This window comes from Dermochelys coriacea, chromosome 3 (genome assembly GCF_009764565.3).
Source record: "Dermochelys coriacea isolate rDerCor1 chromosome 3, rDerCor1.pri.v4, whole genome shotgun sequence".
In the NCBI taxonomy this organism is placed as follows: Eukaryota; Metazoa; Chordata; order Testudines; family Dermochelyidae; genus Dermochelys; species Dermochelys coriacea.
In genome coordinates this window covers 144,532,365-144,550,144 of record NC_050070.1, presented here as the reverse complement: position 1 = coordinate 144,550,144, position 17,780 = coordinate 144,532,365, and the positions used below count along the sequence as shown (strand labels likewise).

The following is a 17,780-nucleotide window of genomic DNA, read 5'->3' as shown; positions in this document are numbered from 1 at the left end:
GTTAATGGAACTGATTAACCCTTTACAGGTAAAGGAGGGATTTTATGCTACCCTTAGCTGGATGTTTATGACACCATATTTGAAATTTTCCTGGAGTACCTGAGCACAGATCTCCAGCAAGGAAGTGAGAGGATCAGTAGATTCATTTGTATGATTTCAGGCTGTATTCCCTTTTTGTCTGCTAAAATACAAATATTTACAGATATTCCTACCACACATATATAAGAGTGATCCTCTCCTCTCAAGTGTTCATCTTTCCCTATGGCAGATGCCATTGTAGGGAGTTAGTGTTTCAATGAAAATGTAAAAGCGTGGGTTGCATCACCAGTGGCTCAAAAGTGCTGGCAGAGGAGTGGTCAGAAGAGGGACAATATTGAGAGTGAAGAAGAAAAGTCCTGTATTGCCCAAGAATTCAAAGGGAGGAGATTTGGCTGCAGGCTCTAATATTATGGTTTTTCTCAACACAGCCTCTCATAGTATATTGGAAACTATTAAAAAATTGGAAGGAAACTTTTGTTTCTAGTAGTCCATGTGTAATAGCAGTAGAGGGCAGAGTGACTTATGAAGAAAAGCAGTGTTAAGTCTGGTTTCAGAGTAGCAGCCATGTTAGTCTGTATCCGCAAAAAGAACAGGAGTACTTGTGGCACCTTAGAGATTAACAAATTTATTAGAGCGTAAGCTTTCGTGGGCTACAGCCCACTTCATCAGATGCAATGAATGGAACATATAGTAAGAAGATAATATATACATTCAGAGAAGGTGGAAGTTGCCATACAAACAAAGAGGCTAATTAATTAAAATGAGCTATTATCAGCAGGAGAAAAAAACTTCTGTAGTGATGATCAAGATGGCCCATTTAGACAGTTGACAAGAAGGTGTAAGGATACTTAGCATAGGGAAATAGATTCAATATGTGTAATGACCCAGCCACTCCCAGTCTCTATTCAAACCCAAGTTAATGGTATCTAGTTTGCATATTAATTCAAGCTCAGCAGTTTCTCAATGGAGTCTGTTTTTGAAGCTTTTCTGTTGCAAAATTGCCACCCTTAAGTCTTTTACTGAGTGGCCAGAGAGGTTGAAGTGTTCTCCTTGAGAACACTTCAACCTCTCTGGCCACTCAGTAAAAGGTTTTTGGATGTTATGTTATGGTTCCTGATGTCAGATTTGTGTCCATTTATTCTTTTGCATAGAGACTGTCCGGTTTGGTCAATGTACATGATAGAGGGGCATTGCTGGCACATGATGGCATATATCACATTGGTAGATGTGCAGGTGAAGGAACCCCTGATGACATGGCTAATGTGATTAGGTCCTATGATGGTGTCACTTGAATAAATATGTGGACAGAGTTGGCATTGGTCTTTGTTGCAAGGATAGGTTCCTGGGTTAATGTTTTTGTTGTGTGGTGTGTGGTTGCTGGAGAGTATTTGCTTCAGGTTTGAGGGCTGTCTGTAAGTGAGGACTGGTCTGTCTCCCAAGATCTATGAGAGTGAGGGATCATTTTTCAAGATAGGTTGTAAATCTTCGATGATGCGCTGGAGAGGTTTTAGTTGGGGGCTGAAGGTGACAGCAAGTGATGTTCTGTTATTTTCTTTGTTGGGCCTGTCCTGTAGTAGGTGACTTCTGAGTACTCTCCTGGCTCTGTCAATCTGTTTTTTCATTTTAGCAGGTGGGTATTGTAGTTTTAAGAATGCTGAATAGAGATCTTGTAGGTGTTTGTCTCTGTCTGAGGAATTGGACATGCAAGGGGTTATAGAATGAGACTGTTAGTTCTAAACTTCCGGCAGGTGTCCTGATTAATGACAATATAATTCTCCTTCAAAAACGGGGGAATTCAAAGGATTTTAACTTGAGTGTTTTGACTTATGAAAAAGTTGACGTTAAAAATCTACACCCACTCCCTTCCCCTTTCTTGATCTAACTTTAGGTGAAAAATGACCCTCCTTTGTGTATCACTAAAAGCTCTTCTTGTTTCCTTCAAAATCTCTGATGCTTAAAAGGCAATTAAAGTGTTCTACCTGTCCCACCCTTATCCTTCCCCAACTGGTTACAATTTAATTGTGCCACTTTGACATTTAGTACTAAGTATTATCATTGTTTTAGAGACAATTTGTTAGAAATGAAGCACTACTTTTATTCTAGGAGTAGCAGTTGCTATCCTCCCAGATGCCAGGATCGAGGTAATAGAAATTAGTGTGGAATTTTTCACTGAGGATAATGCATCTGAAGAACTTAGCCTTTGTTTCAGTATGCAAATTATCTGTGAAAAGTGTGTGGTGTGATTTCTTCACACACGCACACTTTTTGGGGGAGGGGTCAGGTTGGGCAGTTATTGATAATTCTCTGACACCATTTCCCAGCATGTTTGGAGTCAGGGGCTGGGATCGAATGGAGAGAAACTCCTGCTGAAGCCAATAGGGAGGCTTCTGCATGGGGGGGAAATGGACAAACCATTTCCTGGGCTAATGGTGAACTAGGACTGTGCTGCCCCCTGAGTGGGAGGGGACAGCTTGACTCAGACCAAGACAAGCTTTCAGTTTTTTGTCTTTTGGGCTTGGCAACAGAGAGAGAGAGACAGACAGACGACAGCTCAGGGGGAAGTCTGATTAACTCCCCCTCTCCACAAAGGGAGTCTTCGAACTGCTGTGGGAAAGTTGCATGGATCAGGCAGTTGCAGCACTGGGGAGACCCATATCCACAGTGGCAGCCAGAGATCTGCCTCGTGCTGGCTACCCAGAGCCAGCTGAGGCCTCCACAGGACTCCAGATCAGGGAGCCTGGTAGGAGCTGGTGTGGGATCCACAAAAGGACTTAGGCGTTGCAGTGCTGAGCGTGATGATGACTAAATTTTAAGCACCTAAAAAATTACAGGAACAGTGCCACAATCCACAAAGCCAAGCTGGATGCCTAGGCTCACCATACAGTGAATGGGGAGAGAGAGGCACCTCAGAACGTGAGCCACAAAAGCAAGTATGCTAGGTGGGGAGCCATTTAAACTAGCTGACAGGTTTCAGAAACTAGCTGAGGGAAAGTGCCAACCAGAGGGGCTGTGCTAACTCTGACCCTCTCATGGAGATAAGCAGCATCCTGTAGCTCTGACTTTCGCGCCTATCTTTGCTTAGCGATGCACAAACGGAACCTGTTTCCTGGAGGTGCCTTGACCACCTAAGCTGTTTCTTGTGGAAATGAGTTAGGTGCCTGCCTCACTCCACACACACGGGCTGCCAGAGGTGGTTCCTTGTAATTCTCAGCCCAGTCATTAAAGCAGTGACAGTCTCCTGGGGTGTGGGAAACCCAGGTTCAATTCCTATTTCTCAGGAGGGTGCTCTAACCATTGAGCTAGGAGATAGCCTGATGTGGGGCTTCTCAGTCTCTTCAATTGAAGCTTTCCACTGTAAATAAATGAATGATTGGAGCAAGGAGATTGGACCCAGGATTTCCAACCTCCCAGATGGATATCCAGGGGTGAAAGTAAGTCTAGGGACTTACTGGTATGGAGCTGGGCTGGGGCCGGCTCTGGCCCCCGGAAGGGGTGGGGCCTCGGGCAGAAGGGGCGGGGCTAGGGGAGGTCAGAGGCAGCCCTGGCCCACCCTGTATTGGCAAGTGCACCCTTTCCAGGGTAACAGCAGCAGCCGGGGGCTCTGGCAGCGGTTTAAAGGGCCCTGGGCAGTAGCAGCAGCTGGAGCCCTGGGCCCTTTAAATCGTCCTCAGAGCCCCGCCACCTCTTCCCCAGGGCTCTGGCAGCAGGGCTCCGGGGATGGGGCTCCGGCCGCCATTACCACCCCAGGCCCTTTAAATCATCCCCGGAGCCTGCCGGAGCCCTGGGGAAGTGGTGGCGGGGCTCCGGGGATGATTTAAAGGGTCCAGGGCTCGGCTGCTGCTACCGCCCCGGGCCCTTTAAATCGCTGCCCCAGCACCACTGCTGCTACTCCAGGGCTCTGGCAGTGGGGCTCTGGCAGCAATTTAAAGGGTCAGGGGCTCCAGCTGCTGCTGGGAGCCGCAGGCCCTTTAAATTGCGCCTGGGGAAGCTGATCCACCTCGGTACGGCACACCGGGGCGTACCAGCTTACTTTCACTTCTGTGGATAACCTAACTGCTGGACTACAGAGTCATTCTCTCTCTCTGGCCCAGCGATTATTTAAATATTTATCCACAGTGAATCTCTCTCACTCTCACAAACACCCCTCTCTTTCCCTCCTCCACCAGCCAGAAGTTGAACAGGACCTGATCTGGTAGGTGATCTCTGAGTACATCTACCAGATTGGGCCCTACACAGGCACTCAGCTGCCTAATTTCTGTATTCTCCAGTTTGTGAATTGTTTTGGGCTTAGGCCAGAGATAGATGTCCGGATGCCTAGAGAGAGGAAGCAGTGTGCATGCCCAGAGGTGGGAACTTTTACCCTGAAAACTTACTCACTTAGTGAGTTTAGGGGTTTACAGGGTTCAGTGGGAGTTCTGTGTATTGCACAGGAGCCAAAACTGGGACTTGGGAGCCTACTATGATGATATGGGGAATCTTCTGTAATATTTTTATGAATCCTTAGTGTGCCCCAGTTTCCCCTACATTTCACATGGCTACCCAGTGGTGAGGAGAAAAAGACTGTTTGCTCCTAGGGCTGGCTAAGAGACCTAGGTATATTGCCTAGCTGTCTGAGGCTGACTGGATCATTAAAAAGGACCTGCCAGGGCTGAGCTCATATCAATGGAGCAGTGTTTCTCAACTTTTTTATTCTGGTGATCCCCTTTGGACTTAAAAAACTACCCCTTAGGAAAAAATTGCAACCATCTTACTTCAAGCCTTGGGTTTCAGGCTTCAGCCCTGCTCACAGCGTGAGGATAAAACATGTATATTAGCTTCGCGTGGCCCTCTGTGGCATGGTGCCCCTGGCAATTGCCCTGCTTTCTACCCCCTAATGCTGGCCCTGCTTTTGACCCTTTCCCCGTCCCCACTCTGACCACCCCCTGGGGGTCACAACCCCCAGGTTGAAAAACACTGCAATGGAGAATCTGAGAAGACAATGGAAAACCTAATCACCAGGAAGTTGACACCTAACAACCAAGGAGGTGGTGGAAGATGGATTTCCCTGCTTCTTGGCAGGGAAGCTGAGCAAAGTCCCCTAGCTTGAGAACAAAGGACTGGGAAATGTAAGGTGGGGGGACAAGAATTGGTTGCTGGTGGGAGACAGGGGTCTTACCAGGAAACTGTCTAAGGAAGTCAGAGAGAGACAGAGCCTGAACGTGGAGTTTGCTACACCTTGATTAGGCTCTGGGCTAACCAGATGGACTTGGACTATGATTTAATCTCCATTCTCTACACTAACATAAGGGCTTCTATGCTGTGGTCCAGTTGACTAATGAACCCTATTGTTTTGACAATGCTGTTTGAGTGTCCCTGTAAATACTGACTGAGGTGCACTAATCCCTGGAGCGTGTACGAGTTTCTATCAGGAGTCTATCTCAGTTGAATTCACTGAACAAAGATCACTGTATGAAGCAGCAGTGTTGGAGCCCCAGAGACGTAGTCTTAGGAGGCTGGGAGGCCAGGTGGCCTATCCTGAAGGAAGAGCAAGTCCCCTGGGGGGTCTGACACACTGAAGAGATTCTGCCCAGGGCTGAAGATGCAGTAAGAGTTCTTTGCTGAAGCCGGCCAATGTTCACAACACTGCAGTACTCCTCCCCGGACTCAACCTCAGCATGCCAGCTGCTTAGAAAGGTGCCCAGGAGGGAGCTGGGGTTGGAAGGCAGGGAACTGATTGATTTGTTAATGTTTAGTAGATACTTATTAGTTAAACCCTAACCCTTTCCTTTCCCAGATTGTATCTTCCCAGCTCCTAGTAAAGTCTTCCTTTTATTATACAGTTGATTTTGAGTGTTATTTCTTTGCTGGGGTTTGTGTTGAAGTACTTTATTGGTTTGGTATGGATCACAGTTGAGAGGGCCAATCACAGGTCAGACTGTCAATAAACTGGGCAGACACCTCCACACTGATGGTATATTCTATAATTAGATTTAACCAAACTAGCAACAAATGTGTGCTCCTGGATCGCTATACTAGCTTAACATGGAGCCACAGATAGTCCCCTTAGACACTCCAGCCTATATTACCACCCAGACAAACTGAACTTCTGTGATGATGGGGGGGGGGGGGTCAGTCACTTACCCAGGTCAATGGATGCTCAGGACCTTACACCAAAGACAATGCTGTAGCCAATCCTTCAGTTAACTAAAGATTTATTAATTAAGAAAAATAAATGAGTTACTAAAAGGTTAAAGCAAATAAAATACATTACAGTTGGATCAAAGTATATTTGAAAGTGATGTTAAATCTGCTAGTTTTCTATAAGTCTCTCTGAATTGCCCAACTAGTTCTTAGGTACCCCACTCCTTTTGTTCAAAATTTCCTGTCATAATTCACCCATCCAGAGCTGGGGTAGGAAAGAAGTGGCCAATGGCCTTTGTTCTCCCCTTTTATATCTTGACCCTTTTTGCTGGCAAAATCCTTGCTGTGCTTTGTCATCAGTCCTTCATATGACTTGCAAATATTTGCTTGCACCTTCTGCGTATGTGCTGGTTGAGGTGTCTTTGGGGATGACATGCAGAAGCTGTTGGGTACAGCAACAAACTTCTTTTGTTATTCCAGAAGAACTAACCTATGGGCATTTTGCAGATCCACAACATGTTTGAGTTACAAACGTATAGCAAAATTTCATAATTCCACACACAATGTCGATAGACACATCATAAAAAGATGATACTCAGATTACAACTATTCCAATGATACCTCCCAAGGCATACTTTATACAAGATTTACCACAAGTCTATAAAATTGGTGACCATATTAGTGTAGATTGTCATCTTCCCCTTTAGATAACATCACATAACTCTTCACAATGGGTGAGTTAATTTGGTTGAAACACTGAATACAAATAACGGAGCCAAATTAGTTCATTCATCTTAACTGCTATTCTGTTTTTGTTCTTCCCCCCCCCGACCCCCACCAGTGCAATCAGGTGGGAAAATGAAGGGGGTAGAGGAGACAGCAACTGGAATACAGGGAGCTGCAAAAACAAAAGGGCAGCAGTGGAAACTAGTGTTTGTTGCTTCTTAAAGAGAAGTGGAGTAACTGAGCAAAAGGACATGCTGCTATTTACAGGTACTGTGACATTCAAGGAGTTCAGCTGTAGGTGGCAGTATCTAAAGCGTTTGAACTTCTAAAGACCAACAATTCCACAGTGATCTCAATACACAGTACAAGTTTCCAACAGAAAACTATGTGAAGCAAGACTTCATCTCAGTCTTGATTGGACAGAACAAATTTCCTCCAAGAGGTGTGGTTCTGTGCAAGTTCAAAGTAAAATGACTTTCATGTCTTCTCCCTTCACTCTCCAAAATAGCTTTTGGTAAAGAGTTTAGCTTGCTATACTAGGTCAGCCTGGAATTTCCAAGCTCAGAGCATCTATGCTAGTCTCCAGTTCAGCTGTCACTTGCCATCAGAATTCCTATCCTTCAGCTGTACTCATAAATGCTGATGTCAATGTCACCTGCTAACTGTGCTTCCATCTAGGCTAGATTGAGAGAAACAAAAAGTTATTCTTTGTAAAGGAATGTTGTTGAAGAATGACTGTTAGGAAGGTCTCTTCAGGGAGGCTTTATACAAGAGAACAATTAAGAACTTGAGCCTAAGAGCAATGAAACAATTTATAAGTTTTTTTTAAAGGCTTTTTAGAATTGATATCTTGGATATGTATTTAAAAACTGCATTCCTTTAAGCCTTTATTTGTTAATTTTGTGTCACTTGATAGTCATGCAGCACTTCCTCAGACAGCCGGGGTTAGAATAAGTAGCTAGTTACTATTTTAATATTCATATCAAGTGAATGCAGTGTCCAAAATAGAGTTCGGGTGCTGGGGTAGGAAGTAATGGTATAGTCCAATTTCTTAAAGGATTTCTCTTTAAACTCCTCCAACTGGGATCAGTGAGAAGTCTAGCTATGTTTTACAGTACCAACCTATACTTAAGCCAAAACAATGTTAACATTTTTTCTTAGGAAACACTAGTTGTGTCAGGGCTCTAAAATGAAATGTGTATTTGTTTTGTTTTTTAAATGTATAGTAAACCTTAATCAAGGGATTTTACAAATAAGTGTGAAAAACAGATGCCACTCCAGGAAACCTACACTAATTAAAATTGGAAAAAAAAAATCAAAGGAGCTACAAGTTAGAAAAATCATTAACAGCAGGAAACCAGACGACTGGTCAAAATTTTTTAAAAAGCAGTACTTCTGAAGCAGCATTTCAGCCCAGATCTACATAGCCCAAAGACAGCTCTCTGTTGACTCTTGACCAATCCATTTTATCAGAATGCTTGATTAACCTAAGACCACAACTTGAATATGGCAAACAAAACAGGTGAACCACCCCAGCTACAGTATGCCTTTCCAGTAACACTGAAAGAATTGGAAGCAATGCATGGTGCCTTGAGGTCTGTAGTACATGAGATGGGCCCGGGCTTAGCAGTATTTGCTTCCCTGAAGCATTCTCTTTTTTTGCTTCTAAAGTGACAGTGGAAAGAAAGGATTTCCTACTGAAAGCAATTCTTAAATTCATATCACATGTGCATATCAAACGCCTCTACTTTGATTGCAGTTAACATCAACTCTACCAGGGCCACTTTAAGAATAGTCCAGAGCTGAGTGAATAATTGTGAGGGTTTTGTTATTCTTCAGCGACCGAACCAGAACAATTTTTTGTTTTGACCCCAAGTGGAATTTTGTTTTCTCACAGAAAAAAAACTGGTTTCAGAGTAGCAGCCGTGTTAGTCTGTATCCGCAAAAAGAACAGGAGTATTTACGGCACCTTAGAGACTAACAAATTTATTAGAGCATAAGCTTTCATGGGCTACAGCCCACTTCATTGGATGCATAGACTGTTAATCTAGTGAAACATTTTGAATGTTGACAGACTGGTTACTTTTGACACTTGTTTTTGTGTGTGTGGTTTTTTTGTTTGCCTAAAACTACTTGCCAAATTCTACCTGTAGTTATGAATAACTTTGCACTGAAAAACTGCATTTTGGGGGTAAATTTACTATTTGCTGAAAAAAATTCATCCAGCTCTAGTCCAGACACAGTAACCAGAGTTCTTAGAAATGTAAAGATGCAGCACACAGAAAATGAAGTCATATGTTATAGATACATACTTCACACACCTCCCCTGTAGTTTGTTTTAATTAAGAGATGGAGCATCTCAAATTACAAGGAGATTAGTTTCTTAGGAGAGAAGTTAGGAGCAGTTTAAAATTGGTTTAATGTGGAAAGCTAACTTCAATTTTAACTATGGAGTTTCTTCTACTGCTTCTAATATGTGATATCAGCTCTCACCATTGTATGCCAATAGTAGGAAGAGTACCAATAGTTTGAAACATACATGCTGCTTCTTCAACAGACTATCTTTGACCTTCAAAGTTAAACCTACATTATATTTTTCCTTTCCATTTCAGACAGTTAAAGACTGTTAATACAACTGGAATAAATATTTTTAAATGGTCAGTGAGTCCAGCTCCAAACTATTTTGCATATAGACATTCTCTATGGTTCATGTTTTCTTTTTTAAGGTATGCATTGTCTTTGCTTGTGGGTTTTATGCCCCAAATAGTGAGTCTGGAAACTTTTTGTTTTAAACACCAACATTTGTAACCTTTGCCAAACTTCTTTAAGTTTCTTATGTATCACTGCCCTTTACCAAGGTTGTCATCCAAAAAACAAGACATAACTTTTTAAGCCCTGCAACACACGATCTACTATTCTCTAAAATACTGTAGATTCACTCACTGACTACTGCATATTGTAACCTTGCATATCTGACCAATCCTTTAAACACTCACAGTTGAAGTCTTGTAAGCGTCACGCAGCCCATCCATTAAGCAAGTAAGCCCGCACTTCTACACTTAACTTTGACTGCAACGAGACTACATAGAGCTTGTAAAGCTAAGCATGTGTGTAAGTCTTGGTACGGTTGGTACATAAGCCTTGATATTTCAGAACTGGAACTTCTAGTTCCTATAGTGCTCTGGCTCAACTACTGCTCCCCATCATTGTAGTTTTCAATATACAGTTACCAGAGTAGCAGCCGTGTCAGTCTGTATTCGCAAAATGAAAAGGAGTACTTGTGGCACCTTCACCTCATTGGTGAAGTGAGCTGTAGCTCATGAAAGCTTATGCTCAAATAAATTTGTTAGTCTCTAAGGTGCCACAAGTACTCCTTTTCGTTTTGCGAATATACAGTTAGCCACTCATTCACATGTAGCACAGCTTCTGTTAGCTACTTGTTCTGGTAATATGGCAAGAAAATCCATATAATCTTCAGCACCTGATTTTCAAATTGATGTTAGTCAAATCAGAAATAGTGTTCACCAAGATACTCAACTGAGGGCTATTTTTAATACAAAAATCTTTCTATCAGCCATTTTGACTGTTGAGCTGTTATTTACAAGATTTTTTAAAATAGGAAAATGCTTTTTTTCCAGGTATGTTTTGAGGAAAACCCACTTCAGCCTCTGTAAACAGATGAGTGAAAAGTAATCCCTTTCAGGCAAAGCCCAAGCCTGCAAAGTTTCAGCCCAGAAGGAAAAATGTCAGCAACCTATGGAACAATTGAAACCAGTAGGCTAAAGTAGAAACACATGCACCCTGTAGGTCACTGCTGTGCTTGTTAGAATATACTTATCTGTTTGTTCTGATCATTGCATTTAATTATATAACAAGTTATTTTCAGCCAAGCCTTTGTTTGCGTGTGTTCTCCTGTTACAGCATTTCACACAATCTGAAGTCACTTTGAAATGCCTGTCCTATATAACAGGACAGTGTGGTAAGTCAATTGCTGCAGTAACAGGTTACAGAAATGAGAGAGGAAGTCAGCAGAGCCTCTGCTAATCTTCACTGCAGAATTAAGGCTTCCTTTAACTGGGATTCAAATGTACCCAGGGTCCCATAAACAGAAGAATCAAGTTTCCAGCAGTTCTGAATCAATGATGGCTAGGAGTTAAGGAATCTATTTACCCAGATGCTTATGCGAGTGTCTTGCATCCCCTTTCTTGGTGGGATTTTCTCTCTACTCTAGAACATCCTGTGTCTGCTTGGCAATTTGCCTTAATAAACCAGTAAGAGTTTCCTGAGAGGCGTGTTAACAAGCCTAATAACTGGCAGCAGTCAGGCTTCTACGTGCTTAAAAGACAAGATTATAATAAGCCTTTAGCTAGTCAGACTGATTGGGGTTTATTTTGCCAATCATGTGTAGGCTGAAGTGTGGCAGGCATCATCCTCTACGACCCCCCCCCATCCCTGTGTACTACTAAGGTACATATGAAATGATAGTCTTTTCTACTATATTATGATTTAGACAGCAATGAGTGGGTGTGGTGGGTGACTTTCTTTTAACAGCAGAAGACTATTAGAAACAGTAGATTCCCTGTAGACTGAGAATGGCAGTTTGAAATGGACAGCTGCAAAGGGGAGAGAGCTGAGCCAACAGCCACAGCAGTGAGCTGCTCCCTGGGGAGGGGAGAGACTAGGAGCAGGCAGTGATGAAAAGGTGACAGAAAACAGGGTAATGTGTGAGAAGAGTTGTGTCAGAGAAGAGAAAATTGAGGAAAAATATGAGGAAGTAAAGGAAAAAGCAGTAGAACCAGAGAATGTGGTTGCAAAAAAAAAAAAAAAAAAAGACAGAAATCTACCGGGCTGGACAGGTCTTTCTTTGTATTCATGGTGGGTCACATCAGGGCTGTTGCTATAGGGAGACAGTAGGGGTTGCTTCACAGCCTCCTTGCATGACTGGGCCAAGTGCTCAGCACAGGGCAAGATGATCCTGTGCCTCTGTATTCCCAGCACTGTGTGGGCCTTTGTTATTATGCTTCCTCTGAAGAACAACTGCCTGCTTCTTTGGTTCTGCCCCAGGTCTTATTTCACTGCAACACTAGTGGGGGGGAACCAGTTACCTGCCCTGGCTTAAACTATCTAGAGAGCTAATGGTTTGAATCTTTGTAAAGGCGGAGACCCCCTGAAGAGAAGCATAGGGTGGTAAAATATCCCCTGCAATTGAAAGTGAAAAATTGCTAAAAAGAAAAGCAAAGGAGGGAGAGACCCCATTTGTAAGGAGAGAGGGAAAATGGATGGTGAAACATTGCTAGACTGAGGGGAGAAAGGCAAGGAGAGGTGAGAAGCTCACTTGGAAACAGTTGAGGAAAAGTTTAGCACGGACAAGGTGCGCTGCCTTTAATACAAGCTAAGCTGTGTAAGAGCTTTGACCTGCTAAAATAGAGCTAAAAGTGTTCTTGTGTTGGGTTTAGTTAGCTCATGTTAGCTAAACCTGACCTAAAATTGCCCATTTTTCCTAGTTTAGACAAAGCCAGAGAGGTGGGAAAAGGAAAGACCATAGGAGAGAAGGGGCCTGTATAGAAGGGGAGGGAGAGGAAAGAGAAGAGGCATGAGGAATAGCACTTAAGCGATAGACTATTAAAATGGAAAGACTGAAGAAAAAAAGACAAGCAGAGGGAAAGCAATCCTTGAGTTCAGAAAGGAAATAAAAGAGAATAGAGAAGGGAAAGTATGGTTTACCATTCTTAACACCCTCTCCCTCCCCCCAAAAAATTGGTGTCTAAATGTGACAACCATTTTACATCCACAACAGGGATTATATGATTTTGTGGACTGAATGTTCTTGGGAAAGCCAGTGGTGAGATGGATATCGGAGTGCAATCTTCTAATGTCTAAGAAAGGGAAATAACCTGCTTTGTTTTACTCTATTGATTCTAGCTTTTAGAGGGTGTTTTTGCATGTTTGGAAATATACAAGGGCATTTGGATCTCTGGCATTGGTGCATGCTTATTTAATGTGCCACACTAGTAAACTATTTTTACAAAGAAGTCCTGAAGACTTCTAGGAAGGTTTCTATATTGGTTTTCATTTTTAAAAAAAAGGTGTGGAAATCTTTTAATTTAAATAGTAGAAAAATGGCACCGGATATTTCAAAACTTTTTGGGAGAAGTTAGTCTCTAGATCCCCCTAACTTTTTTTGAACTACTAACAACCTCCTAAACTTTGCTTTACTGGTTATGGGCTAGAAGTTTATGATAGTTTTGAATTGCTGTCTGACCTGACTTTTCTTGTTTGAATAGCAGCATTTTAATTGTTCCTCACCATTGAGTAAAACTTTATCTCCATAGTTGGTTCTGTTGAGAGGTTAATTAGTTCAGAAGTTGGTACTCCTAGTACTTACGTATCTGTGGAATGGTTTTGGAATACAGCTTTAACTGCAGTCTGCCAGCATAGGGGGTAATTATATATTGAAGTAGTCATCATCATGATTCTTCAAGATATTTATTACAAAATAAACCTCTCAATACACTGTATGAAGTGATAAACTAATATTCATTTAAAACTATGGTGAGAGACAGAGAAGTGGAGGTCATGGAAGGGTTCACGTCTTCTGAGGTACCCAGGACAAATAAGAGAAATTGATATAGGGTCTTAACATAACTATCTACTAAGTGCTGACTGAAGGGCCAAATTCAGAGCTCAGTGACACATTCACACGTGAAAATACGGTGTGTGTAAATGGAAGCCTACAGCATGCACTGGTGGATGTGTGCTTGCAAGGCTTACTGTAAGCCTCCCTTCTGCCACAATCTGGAGAAATCAGACAGTTTAACAGCTAGTCTGGGGGCAGATGGGAAAAGTGTGTGTGTGTGTGAGATTACAAAGCAAAACCCCAGTATCTCTCTCTCCCCATCCGTTGCACACTGCTAGTTAATCCGGGGGTAAATCCCTTGGGCCTAGGCTGTGGTGTTTGCAGGGTACCCAATGCCACAGGGCTCTAAGCCCTAGGGAAGGCATCTGTACTAGAACAAAAAGAAAAGGAGGACTTGTGACTCCTTAGAGACTAACACATTTATTTGAGCATAAGCTTTCGTGAGCTACAGCTCACTTCATCGGATGTAGCTCATGAAAGCTTATGCTCAGATAAATTTTGTTAGTGTCTAAGGTGCCACAAGTCCTCCTTTTCTTTTTGCGGATACAGACTAACACGGCTGCAACTCTGAACCCTGTACCAGACCAGTATCCTAACTGGACCTCTGCTCGTGCCATTGCAAGCCCCAACCCGCTGGGCCCCCGCGGCTGATGGCTACTACAGCCCCCCTGGCTGAAAGGCGGGCCAGGGGGAGCGCGGCCGCCGTGGCCCGCACCGGGGCTTGCCTGGGTAAAGCAGTGCGCGCACGGACCCGCCGGCCGGCACTAGGCCCCCACGGCCTTAGCCCGGCAGCTCCGCAGTCCCCGCCGGAGCCTCGCTCCCCAGGGGTCCGCCCAGCGTCCCCACGCTACCCTGCCCTCTTCTGCCCTGCCACCACAGAGACACCAACTCGCCAATCAGCGAGGCCAGAAGCCATCGCCCCGGCAACCCTGGTGACCAATCCACACTGGCTCTCTGCCGGTGGTCCGCTACGCCCCCCCCCCATCGTTCCACGCCCCTTTAGCGGCGCTGTCCAATCACAGGCCGCGATCGGTCCTGTGGGACGGGGGGAAGACGGGGGAGCGCAAGGGCGTCCAATCGCTGCCGGGCTTTTGCTTTCGTCATCCAATGGAGAGCCGCTTTGCCCGCTTCTGTGCAATCCGCATTCCACGGGAGTCGAAGAGGGCCAAACCCGGCAGCCGCGGCTTCCTCCTCGCCTCCCCTCACCTGATAGCCGGCGGTTGCCTCGGGCTTTGTCCCAGGCCGGCTCCCCTTCCTCGCCCGGGTTCGTGTCGGGGGCCGAGCCGCCTTTTCCTGCCTCTCGCAGCGCTTCTCCCCGAGCCGTCCGGGTCCGCGGCGCCGCCCCCCCCCCCTCTCGGGGGCTCGGGCTCTGCCGGGGGAGGAGGGGGATTAGCGCTGCCGCCGCTGCCGGGCCCGTCTCCTGCCCCCTCCCCCCGAACACCATAGGCGGCTCAGGCACCAAGATGTCCAACCGAGTGCTCTGCCGGGAGGCCAGCCACGCCGGCAGCTGGTACACAGCCTCAGGTAGCGGGGCCGGCCGGGCGCAGCCCCGGCCACCGGGGGCGGGGGGAAGGAGGGCAGGAGGTTTGGGGGCGGGCCGGTTACCGCCCCAGTGGTGCCCCTCGGGTGTGTGGCCGGGGGGGGGGGGGCGCTGTAGGGTGTCACCGCCGCGGGGCCGAGGCAGCTGCGAGCGGACGGTCCGAGGGGCCTGGCCGGCCCCGGCAGGGGTGTGCGGTGTGGTCCCGGCAGCTGCGGCGCTGGCGGGTGTCGGGCTCCGCGGCCCTTTCCCAGCCCCGAGCTGGTTTTGCGGGCCCGGCTGGAGCCGGAGGCTGAGTCAGCGCTTTCCACCCTGGAGGGGCCTCCCGTGCTGATTTTGGGAGCCGCGGCGCGGAGGGGGCCGTGCGGGGCACATGGCGCTGGCTCCCGTCCACACGCTAGCCAAGGCAGTGCCCACCCAGGCAACGGGGCTCGTTCCTGCCCGTCGCGCACACGCCCCGGAGCCAGCGGGTCCGCGGGCTGCACGTGTAGCCCCCTTCCCTCATTTAAAACCGTGCAGCAAATCCCCGAGTGCGCCTGCAGAGAGAACTGGCTAGTAAAATGGAACTGGAAGGGCTCATTGTGCCGCTAACTGGCTGACCCCAGCTGCCCGTGTCCCAGGCACGGCCGTACCCGAAGCATCGAGGCGGGCAGCGGAGTGTGGTATGACTAGGAAAGGGGGAAATGTAAATTGATGGTAGAAACGTAGGAATTGCTATATCAGGATCAAACCAGTGGTCTAGGATCATATAATACCTCCGATGGTGTCGGAGGATGCTGGGTACCTTATGGGTGTGAGAAACTAGTGGACAATTATGGAATAACCAGTCATAAGGGAGGTTTGTGAAATAACTTTCTAATGTTGAGATATGTTAGAACATGTAATGATGAAAGCCCCCATTTAAATTTAGGTAATAAACATATACCTAAGATGCTCAGAATGCAGTCTGATGTGTGAACCTAAGTAGAACAGAAGGAATAGAAGAATTCATTGATGACAAATCCTGTACTTGTTTAGATGGACTAATGGATTCTCTTTCTCTTCCACTGCCTCCCTCTATAATGTGTGGTGATCGCATTGTTTTACTGAATCTGAAAATAGTCTGTGGAGTAATTCATTTCAAAGAGCCAAGCAGTAGGTTTTTGTTTTGTTTTGTTTTGTTTTCTTTTGGGCCTGCAAAACACTAACTGGAATTTTACTTTGTAATGGCATATATAATCAGACATGTTATTGTAATGTATAATAAAACTGGCTTATGTAGTTAGCCTTTGCATCTCTGGCATATGAAACTCCTTGCGAAGTGGAGTGCATAAATGAATGGATATATGCATGTAGTCTTGCCTCATAAAGTTAAGTAGTCTTACACCCATTATGTTAACTGCTTAATTCTCAAAGCTGAGATGAAAATTCTTAATGAACAGTTTTTAAAAAAATAACTTTTGGCTTCCAGTTCCATTGTTTCTCTTCTTCCATCCCATCATCTTACTGAAAATCATTATTGAGATTGATAATGTGGGCACTCACTATCACATAGTATAGACTAGCTTTTATTTTTATGTTGATACAATAATCCCAAACTAAAATGTTTTTATAGCATGTAATATTGTAAAAACAGTACTATTATTTCTGCCTCCCCACCTCCATAGTGAATTTAATTATGTAGATGTCATATATTGTCTAGAATCAAGGATTTTGTGGCACAATTAGCTATCATAGCAGAGTTTTTCCTGCATTTAAAAAAAAATCTTCTGGGGGGGGGGAAACTCTAGCATTTGTACTGCTGTTACTACTACACGTATTCCATAATGCCATCAGAAATGGGCTAAAAGTACAGTGAAACTGTTCTGGTGATCCTCCTGTGTTTTTCCTATTCATTGTGCTGGCCCTTTGGGGAAGGGGAAGATGCAGGTGCTGGGTGCAGTCTATAGAGCTTGTGGGATGAGAGAGACACTAACATTGCCTTTTCCAGTAGTCCATGCAGCAGTGAAGGAGTCTGTCGTTGGCTATTGCACATGGCTTCTCCCCCTTAGTGATTGCAGTAAAGTGATAGATAGTGATCTGATCAGTTTCAAGCTGTGTCTGCTTGCACTTCAGGAAAGTGCTATATGTGGTGGCAAGAAACAAGTGATTGTGATTGAAGATGGTGAAGGTTGAGCTGGACAAACAAAGTTGTACTGATGGCCTGGTGACACATCCAAGCTTAAGAACAAGTTTTGTCACCTGCTTTTTGGAATGTTGAGGTCTTGGATAATCCAGGAGGAGGGAAGACACAGACAGGAAAACATAAGAAGAGGGAGAGACAGGGAGATGAAATGAGTAGCTTGACTTTAGTGAGGATATTTTATAACTGAGTTTTATTTCCTGGAATCGTCCACCTACTTCAGTGTAGTAGCAGTCTTTCCGTTGGAAAATTTGTAGGTGTGATCCACTTGAGGCAAAGACTTTTTAGATCAATTTTCAATTAAATCTAAAAAATAAAATTCTAATGCTTTACCAACTGTTCTGTATAGACACCTCAAATAATAAATGTATTTGAATACGAGGTTACATATTTCAACACAAGTGAGGACATTCAAAAATTGTCTTTCATGATAACATTAACTTGCCCACATTACATATCGGATTATTAACCTAATTAAATAAAAGCAATGTGGGAAGATAAGGTGATTTAAAAATCTCTTTCCCCCCCCACTCTTATCTTTAAACGTGGCCATGCTGCAG

General features: G+C 44.7%; 1 protein-coding gene across 1 annotated transcript in view; it reads left to right on the top strand.

Annotated features, from left to right (window-relative positions):
• The first annotated feature begins 14,920 nt into the window (after positions 1–14,920).
• Positions 14,921–17,780, top strand: part of MEMO1 (mediator of cell motility 1) — a 52,887-nt gene continuing 50,027 nt past the window's right edge. The window contains exon 1 of the mRNA XM_038396263.2: positions 14,921–15,046. Within this exon, the coding sequence (XP_038252191.1) occupies positions 14,986–15,046 (61 nt within the window). The 5' untranslated portion in view covers positions 14,921–14,985. The remainder of the gene's footprint in view (positions 15,047–17,780) is intronic.